This window comes from Pinus tabuliformis, chromosome Q, assembly GCF_031772625.1.
Source record: "Pinus tabuliformis cultivar Carrire ecotype Pingquan chromosome Q, CPIR1, whole genome shotgun sequence".
Classification (NCBI taxonomy): Eukaryota; Viridiplantae; Streptophyta; class Pinopsida; order Pinales; family Pinaceae; genus Pinus; species Pinus tabuliformis.
The window spans coordinates 1,373,697,538-1,373,708,157 of record NC_142296.1 but is presented as its reverse complement, the minus strand read 5'-3'; the positions used below and the strand labels follow the sequence as shown (position 1 = coordinate 1,373,708,157).

The 10,620-nt window shown below is 35.4% G+C and overlaps 1 protein-coding gene across 1 annotated transcript in view; it reads left to right on the top strand.

Moving 5' to 3' along the window:
• The window catches only part of LOC149225021 (zinc finger FYVE domain protein), a 366,932-nt gene that overhangs the window by 19,194 nt on the left and 337,118 nt on the right, over window positions 1-10,620 (top strand). The window contains exons 3-5 of the mRNA XM_089388331.1: window positions 3,885-3,979; window positions 4,171-4,348; window positions 4,684-5,117. Of these exons, the coding sequence (XP_089244457.1) occupies window positions 3,885-3,979; window positions 4,171-4,348; window positions 4,684-5,117 (707 nt within the window). The remainder of the gene's footprint in view (window positions 1-3,884; window positions 3,980-4,170; window positions 4,349-4,683; window positions 5,118-10,620) is intronic.

Genomic DNA, 10,620 nt, shown 5'->3' with positions numbered 1-10,620 from the left:
ATTTGAGAGGACATTTTGGGGATTAGATATGAATATATAATTTGGTAATTAATTGGAGAGGACCATGTCTTCTCCCAAGTAAATTTGAGAGGACATTTTGGGGATGAGATATGAATATATAATTTGGTAATTAATTGGAGAGGACCATGTCTTCTCCCAAGTAAATTTGAGAGGACATTTTGGGGATGAGATATGAATATTTAAATTGGAATAAATGGAAGGAGACCATATCCTATCAAAATTTAAATTTGAGGAGGTAAGTTGGGAATTGAATAATAACAAAATTTATATCAGTAATAAATTTACAGTTTCACCAATGTAGGTATGTACCAATATTTCTTGATAATTATAAGTCAATATTCTAAGGTAATTTAAACACTAGTAAAATTTGCATGATAAGATTAAGTAGGGCATTACAGAACCCAACAACCCTTTGCAGCAACAAGAATCCCAACTAATGGAAATATCCGGTAACAATCGAACACATGCATCAGAAGGATCTGACTCTGACAAGGACTCTCCCATAAATCAGCGGTCCATTGTATCCGCCACTTCCAACACTGGAGGATGCCGAAAGGTGGAATAAAAGAAAGGGAGAAAAGAATAGATTTTTATTTTTTTGCATTTTTTTCTTTTTATGTTTTCTGTGAAAACAGGAACAGACCATATAATATGCATATGCTTTTTAGCATCTACAACATGTAATTTTGTCTTATGAATAAAATTACGTTTTTTTCCAAGGTGAAAAAACAATAGTGAGCTTCTATGGGGCACAACAATAACAACATGGTGATACATGGGCACAACAATAACAATAAGGGGCTACACTAACAATAAGGGGGATAGACTAGTATTATAGGAACCTAACAAGCTTTTTAACTTTGATGCTAATAAACAAACATAATAAGCTCATAATGTCTAACCAACTCCATTGATTCAAGCAACTTTAGAAGATTTCCACCATGGATCCTGGAAAAAAGGCCCTATGACTCTTGTTTCTTAAGATGATGTACTTTTGCAAGTGTAGGGAGACCATCCCCAAATCTTACTGGCTGAGTTGAGCCCAATTCAAACTTGGGTGATGACAACCCGAGCTTTTGAACTCTGATGCTAATAATCAATCAAAATAAACTCATAATAACTCACTACTAACTCCACTAATTCAAGCATCTTTACATGATTGCCACCATGGATCCTGAAAAATAGCCCTATGACCATTGTTTCTTAAGTTGATGTCCTTTTGCAAGTTTAGGGAGATCATTATAGTTTTTATCAACCATTAAAAAACGCTTTTCTATATTTCCATTAACATAATGAAGTAAGCATACATCGTTTCTCAATTCCCACATAAGTGTTGTGACAAGGACATACAAGATATTACATTAATAGACACTGACTTTAGGTTTAATCCTGGTTTGTTTGCTCTCAGGCCTAAAGCATGGGATTATCATCATTTTTCTTTCTTTCTGTTATGAATAAAATATATAAAAATAATAATAAATAGTAATAATGATTAATTAACTAATAATTAGTATTGAAAAGGCATGTCTCTAAGGACATGCCCATTCGTTAAAGGGAACCTTCCTAGGTATATATACGGGACCCTCAGTTGTAATCAAAATATCTCACATCAATTTATATATATTCTATTCAATATACATGCTTGTATTTTCAATGGAAGTATTCATCTTCAATGTGTTTTGAAGATTATTGTGAAGTACGAACTTTGTTTATAACATTGATCTCAGCGCTGTTCGATCCTCTGGCTATTCAACCGCTGCACAGAACCAATCTTATCTGACCTTTGGCCATCAACCCTTCATCAAGTTCATTGCTGTTGGAATTCAGGTTTTTATCCGTAGAAGTATTTGGAGGTTCTGCATTATGCTGTCAAGCCTTTGGCCATAAAAAAAATATAGAATTTAATAATAAAAGGGAAAAAAATTATAAAAAAGAAGAGGAGATTTTTACAAAAAAGAAAGATATAAAAGGATCAAGAAAAAATAAGTAAAAAAAGATTATTAGGAAAAAAAGATTAAAAAAAGATTAAAGGAAGAATAAAAAGAAAGAAGAGTAAGAAATAAAGAAAGAGGATGTATAAAAGAATTATAAAAAAATATATATTATATATAAAAAAAATTGTAAAAAAGGGGACTATATTTAAAAAAAACCAATTTTATATAAAAAAATGCCGCAGTCTATGTTGTGGCTGACAGAGCTGCAACATTAACTTAATGAGATGTTCCCGTGCTATTTAGAATTAAGGGGACTCTTGCAAGAAAATATATTACTATTTCTATTTCTTCCACCGAAGAAGAAAACTTCATAGACCCTAACCTTGATAACTAATTGGTGATTCCCAGGTCAAATGTTATCAAAAATAAATAAATAAGACATAACCGATCTACAACTGAACATTGAGGATTATACATTTATATCACAATTCTTAGTTCAATCCTTGTGGAGCCATTAAGGTGACGTTATTCTAGGTTCTTCCTCGATAGAATCACTATGGTCCTTTATCCTAAATATGAAAAAGAAGTTTTTGACATTTTCCTACAAGAATAAAAAATTAACACTACAAGACAGTACATTGAATTCAGATTTAGTAACACCAAAAGACATACAAGATATTTCAAAAGTGATTTTTCAAGTAGGTAAAAGAGAATTTGACAAAATCACCCCTAACAGAAATGAAATAGTTTCTCGGATTAAAGACCATAATGAAATATTACCGACGCAAGGTAAGAACCTTAAGAAGGACAAGAAGTCATTGGAAAACAAGGTACAACAACTTATTGAGAAGGAAGCATTGAAATCTTCAAATGAAGAAAAAAGAATGAATTCCAATCCAGTGAATATCACAACTCAAGAAGAAGACAAGCCAGTTAAAAACAAACACACTCAAATGTCGCATTTCAAACGATTGAAATTCCAAGTGATGATTCAGTAGCCAACTCAACAACATCAACACCTCTAGACAATCAAGAAACTGACACTCATGTTAAGGGAAAGTGAAACCATAAGCACTCCTTACCGACATCTGAATCACAGGAACGCCATCTCAATCAGTCCACCTATCCGTAGTACGTACCACTCAGAACATAATAAACAAACCTATGCTCCAAAGAACACTAAAGTTTGCACAATCTAGTCCTGTTATAACAATTCATCACAAGTTTCTAGCAATTGCAAGATTCCACAGAAGATTGATTTAGGATGGTCAGATCCCTTCTCAGTTCAACTATTTTGTTTATCACTCCAATGATCTTATCATCTTGTATCAATGAAGATAACGAATCAAAGAATTCCAAAAGATGTGAACAAATTACAAAGAAAAAGAAACGATGACATGCCTTGTCAGCAAATAAGCTTTGAGGACAAAGCTTTTAGAATAGGAAGAAAATGTTATGAATAAAATATATAAAAATAATATAAATAGTAATATAAATAATAATAAATAGTAATAATGATTAATTAACTAATAATTAGTATTGAAGAGGCATGTCTCTAAGGACATGCCTATTCATTAAAGGGTACCTGCCTAGGTGTATATATGGGATCCTCAGTTGTAATCAAAATATGTCACATCAATTTATATATATACTATTCAATATATATACTTGTATTTTCAATGGAAGTCTTTATTTTCGAAGTGTTCTGAAGATTATTGTGAAGTACGGAAACACTATCTTCTAACAGTTTTCTTGGAAATAAGGCTGATCTGCCATCGAATACTGTATTCAGAGTTCAATTAGTGACCTGGTTTTCCTTATGGTCTACTGATATATTCATTTAGTTCTCTCTCTTAATTTAATGTACATATTTCTGATTTTGTTAATGCTATTCTAATTTGTGGTATTATTTATGTTTCTTTGTTGTAGGTATTATTCGATGTTGTTCCAGACATAAAGTTTCAGGATGCTTTAGAACTTGTGAATATGCAGCCTGTTCAATCTGCAATTGCAGCATGGCATAGGTGATTATTTTAGCACTGCCTGACATATTTTGGTATTGGTTGATGGGCAAAGGTCTTTTGCATAGGTTTGAACCCTTCAGGGCACAGTTGTTTAATATAATGCTTATTTTTTTTATTCTTAAGTTGATGGGTTTATAGCCTTAAGTGTTTTTAAGGTGAACTTTTGCTTGAATGCTTTTTGGGAAATATAGGATTCAGGATGTTGATTTACTTCACGTTCACTATGGCATCCAAGCTGCTGTCCTTGCTCTTGGAGCTATGGAGAGAAGTATGTCCGATGATGAAGCTGAAAAAAATAAACAAGTAGCATCATGGTTCTTGAAAGATCTGCAGGAGCATTTGGAGGCAATTGGCAGTCTTCCACGAAAGGTAATAAACACCATGCTCCATAATGACTGGTGGTAGAATTTTCAGAGACTTCCTCAACTATGTTACCAACATTCTATAAATAATAAAAGTAAATTTTCTATTTTTTGAACCGACGTATGCGAACATGCCTGTCAATTATGTCTCTGTGCCAGTATTTGATTATAGTTTTGACCTCTGTTACATGATGTCCTACTTGAAGCTACAATTACGGTTATTTAGAGTTAAGAATATAATTTTTTTTGTTTCATAAAATGAGAAAACTCAAATTGAGGTTTTGGTGTTATGCATCTCGTTTGAGTGTATATATTATTCTAATAGAATTTTGTCTATTTCAGCTTTGGGTGATGAACATTATTATTTCACTTCTCCATATGGATGACATTTCTGTAAGTCCACCCCGGCATATTTTGGCTGCACTCCATCCCAGAATGTCTTGTGTATCTGCTTCAGAAGAGCTCGCTTCATCAGGAACAAATAAATGGGAAAATCAAACAGTGGTTGCACATATTGGTTTTATCCTGAGGTTGTTGCATCGTTGCATACCATCTTCTGTATTTGAACTTGAATTTAAGCCACCATGGAGTGGAGTTATAGGAAAAGCTGGCAAGCAGGCATGGGAAAGGAGGGCATCTACTGTCAAACAGTTTGTTGAAGACTGGGAATGGCGCCTCTCAGTGTTGCAGCGCCTTTTGCCCTCTCCTGAGCGCCAGTGGAACTGGAAGGAAGCTTTGGCGATATTGCGAGCAGCGCCTTCCACATTGTTAAACCTGTAAGCTTCTTAGATTTAAATATCATGTCTTTCACTTTGAGTTCTGTTCTTATCTTTTTCTATTGCTGACAGCATAGATACAGGAGTTGTCTAGGCACTCACACTATATATTTACACCAGATATACTTCTTTATTCCCATTAACCTACTTTTGTGGTCATTCTTTGGGGCTTCTGACCATGAGCCATGTAATAGACAAGCACTTTTTATTTTTATTTTTTAATGAATAAATTGAATGTATGTTTTTTCTTATGATAAAAACCTTGGGAAACCTTTTTTCATGGGAAGCCTTCTAGGATCCCTCTCCAATTCCCTGGAATCTCTGGATGGCCAATAGATTAACCGTCAGCACTGATTATGGTGCCTGATCTGGAAAAGTTCATTTAGTGAGGCCCATGGCAACAGAAGTAACTAGCTTGAGGAATTGATCTTATGAATTCCTGAATTAAACCTACAGCACTAAACCACTCAGCTAACACAACAGGCTAACCAAGTAGAACATTGAGGTTGAACCAATTTATAATAAGGTTTTAAGCAACATTACTGAAATTGGCAAGGGTCCGGAAACAAAAAAATTTAAAAATCAGGAAAATATCCAGTGAAAATCAGCGAGCATCCAAAAAAGGACAATTTTTTAGCATCTAAAGCATCCACAACATCAAATAAATCTATTGCCACATAAACATGAAATGAAAACTGATATATAAGATGTATAAGATGTCCAGTGCTACATCGTACATGAACAATGAATCACGTCTTGAAACCTGATTCCCGACTCAACCTCAAAATATCCAAAAGATATAATAAATGTAGCTCATCATCATGAGTAATCTACATTGAAATTAGATATATAAACTAGTGATTTCCTCTGCCCCTATTATGAACAAAGTTAACAGCTTTTCCTCTAGAGGAAGGAGGTCCTGGGGCTGATTTTGGACTTTGATGTCTACCTTTGCTCTCCAAACCAATGTTGCATGATTTGTACTCGTATAAGACTTGTTTGGCTATTGACTCGGCGACCCACATAAGACTTGGGAATGACCCGTATAAGACTCGGCAAAATACATAAAAACTTAAAATATGGTAAATTTTAAGCTCAAAATAGAAACTAATGACAATTCCAATCCTTATAAGTTATAAAAACCACAATATATGCAATAATTCATAACATCATCTCATATCTATAAAAGTAAAAAATAACATATTCGATTTTTGTAAGCAAAACATTTAGACACTGAATAAGAAAAGGAGTCATGATTCCATAATTAAAATAAAAAATGGCAGCAAGTTCAAAATTCAAATACATGTCATAAATGATAAATGATTGCCTCATAACAATCTTGAGTCTCATCACTCATGGATGACAACGCCTACAATAAGCCCTCGTGGAGCTAGTGCCAATATTGGAATGCTGAAGCAACTGTGAGGCATGTGTATTTAGAGTCTCCGTTTGAGATGACAAACTAGAGAGATCTTCAGTCTCTTCATCAAGCCAACTCAAATTTGGGGACTCCTCCACAACCCATTCAGACTCTAAACCAATAGTATCCAATAAAATTGGATCTGTATCCTTTGGTTGCACTTGTTTTGTGAGCATTCGAAGGTTGTAGTAGATGAAAACCAACTTCTCCAACCTCTCATGCTCCAACTTGTTACTCTTTTTGATGTGAATGTACTCAAACATTGACCAATTGTGCTGACAAGAAGAAGCACTGTAGGGTTGACCAATGTTGCACGAAGCGGGGACACGGAAGCGTCATTTTCCAAAAATCTAGGAAGCGAAGTGTTTGCTATATATATATATATTTTATATTTTTTTTGCATTTATATTCAAAACAAACATCCCAAATACCAAATTAGTTGTAGAAGACATGAAAACATGCATATTTTTGCATAAATCAAGATAGATATGGGATCCATGATAACATTTAGTTACTAGTATGTATATCAATGATTAATATTCGAGCATCAACCATCTATATTCTAGCAATTACAAACATACATCAAATTTTTAAGCATATTATAAAACATAAAACATTTAAGCATATTATAAAACATAAAACATTTAAGCATATTATAAAACATAGAGCATATTATGATTTATCTAGCAAGTGAGCAACTGTCAACATTTGTCATGTCCAAAAATCAAATAATAATGTTTACAAAATAGGTCACTTGGTCTCTGCCAAGCGAAAAAGGTTCAAATTCACAAGCCTACAAGTCTAATGATTAATCTATGACAAAAGTAGTAAATTGTGAATATATCTATTAATCTCTCCTCCTTCCACCACGAAGAGAACGTGGCAGTGGGCCTCCACGTGGTGGCAATGAAGAAGATGGTGCCTGTGGAAGTTGTGGCACTGAAACTGATGAAGACGAACCCCCTGCTGTTGGTGTTGAACCATGGAACCTAGGAACCAAGGGACCAGATGGGGGTGGCTTTTCAACACGATCATCATCATCCTGGAATCGCTCAAAAAATTCATACAAAAAAAATCATGGAGGAAGCTCGCGATCTGTATGCTTCGTACTCTGAAGCTTGATGCTTCGGACGGCTGAAGTGTCTTCCAAAGTGCGTTTCGGAAAAACCGAAGCACATTTCGGAAGCTTCCGAAATTTCCAGGAAGCGTGTTTATCATCCCGAAACGAGTTTTGGTTTTTCCGAAACGCGCTTTGGACGACTCTTCCCCCACGCATCCGTATGGATTGCGGATCAGGGTTTTGTCCTGGGGGGGGACATTTCTTGCAACACTGGGGTTGACTCATAACTCTGATGGTGAATTCTTGTAATTGTGATGCCTTAGTGCCACAATCTATCCACCAATGAGTTTTAAAAAAAATAACAACAAAGATTATCAGTTTTCAATGCCAAACATATAAAAGAGAACTAGCAGACTTACAAGCTAAGTTCTAACAATTTGCACTTACATGGCATTTTCTTGTCTTTGAAACCTTGGCTTGCACTGAATCCAAACATGCCAGATGCTTCCTTGTACATATCTCGTTGTATGTTGATTTTGTCTTGAATATCTTGATCTGGGAACATCTTCTCAATGCATATCATGGCACCTCTCATCACCTTAGGATCTCTTTGTATGTTAAACCCCTCATTATAGAATAAGCTCGGATTGAGACATGCTCTTGCTGCATGCAATGGTGAATGTAGTTGTTTGTCTCACTTGGAATCAATAATTTGCCATAAAGGGAGATATTTAGGTTCATCTCCCTTGTAGAAAGTCATTGTTGTCAATAAAGCATTGTTGGAGATGGCAAATATTCTTGTGATAACCTCATGCAAACCCTAGGAGAAAACCCTAAGCACGAATGATGAGATTTCCTAGCTTCTCTATATCATAAAAACCTAAGGGTTGTCATTAAACACTCAAGACCTAAATAGTTGATGCATGATCTAATGATGGATGAAGAAGCTCTTACCATACACCGTTGTCAGCGTGCATACACCCTTGTCCCTATGTGATAATGATGCATGTTGGTCAATAATTGTCATTGATGTCAATATGAGCACTGTTGAAGGTCATGATGACATGGATGATTACACTTGATGACATGGATGATTATTGAAGGCCTCACTTGGAGCCCTAATGAAGATTCCCTAACCCTTATCCTAGTCCCAATGACCTTATGCATGAAGAATTCTAAAATCCCCAAGGTCTGTACTATAATTCCTGAATAGTCGTAAAGATAATTATTTTTTAACATTTTGAAGGCATCACATTACAATGACTCCTTCACTAGCTTGTAGAGGACTCTTTCCCCTTTCCAATGAGCCCTAACTCATCCCCTAACTCTCCTTATTCTAAGAGAAAATGAATTTTTAAGATGATATATCATATTATTTCCCATAGCCAACCTAAGCCTACCTGTCTGCAACAGCTAGCCAAAATTCTGAGTTAGGGCCGCAATTTGAAGTTCGGGCACAAGTTTGACTAGGGTTGACTTGGAAAAGAAGAAGTTTATCTAGAAGAAGCATTGACTTGGTCTTGGAAGGGTTGTAGGTAAAGGGTCTAAGTATTGGAACTCGTCAATTGAAGATACTATAAGAAGAAGAATTCTGTGGGTTTTCCTCTCAAGGTCAGAGAGGTTTTCGCCTTGGCTAATCGCCTATATCTTGTGTCATTTGTCTCATTGTTCTTTATGATTTGGTAAGATATTTGATGAAGAAGAACACATAATAATTATAATCAAGTCAAGAAGAACCTAATTAAGAAAAACAAAAGGTATTCACAAGCACTTATCATTGCTAGAGATTCTCCTCATCTCGTTGCCCTAGATTTCTCAATAATTGGAAGGATTCTACAACGCCTTGCACAGGCTCCAACCTGCCCTAGCACTGCCCTGCCACCTTGAAGTGTTCACAGACTCCAACTTGAAGGAGACTCCACTCTTCTGCCTCGCACCACCTTGCCACCCTGCCACCCTGCCCATTAAGCTGCCACTTTCCCTGAAGGCTCCAACTTTCAACTCACCACGACAAACCACATTTCACAATTTTCACACTGGATCCACTTGTGCTCAATACAACGAAACTACAATACAAGAAACTTCTTTATAATCAATGTCAATCAATTTTCCTCAGCTCAATTTGCATATCAAACCCTAGCGTCAGTCAAATTTGCTTCTGCACCAAACACTAAACTCAATTAATTGACTGCTCAACATCTCTACAATGATGTACTGTCAGTCCTTAATCAAATATGCTTTTGCTTGGCATACAATCCATAACACTTCTATATTGCCTCTATACTTTTACTGCTGCCAATGTACCACTTCACTGCCTCTGCTTCTGCCGTACATAAAACAAACTGTAATACAATAATTATATTTGTTTCTGCTCAAGATATCAACCCTAGCTTCATAAACCTTTGCTCTGTTCGTTATGTGCATCAAACCCTATTAAGTCCAGTCTCATGATAAACGCTTAACAACTGCATCATAATCTTTCTGCTCATCGATATGACAAGCCTTAACAATGTCAAATTTGTTTCAACAAACGTCTCTGTGAAGATAACATCTCCATATACAATTGACAACCCTGACTACAACCATTAAACATCAGTTAACACTGTCATATGCAATACTTGTCCTGGTATCTTTGTCTAGGCAGAAACCCTAGCTTCACAATCTCAATACTTTCATTGTCATAGTTGTGCACAATCAAGAATTCTATTCAACAGCAAATCTGGTTTCCAAGTTCTGATAAACAATGTCAGATCAAACAAGGTCAATTCCACTTATACCAAACTGATAACACTAGGAGAATCTAGTAGCAGTTCTTTCAACAATGTCAAGTCCTAACTTCAAGAGCTTATTGTCACTACACTATATAGACCTCAAACTACAGTTGCCAACTTCTTCATTAATATTAATCATTGGATTCTCTCCAAGCAATATCCAACCAGATTTCAGCACAACCATAATTGCTAATTATGCAACAGAATGGATTGTTTAAATATAAAATGAAGGCTTATGTCCGGGGCCCACAA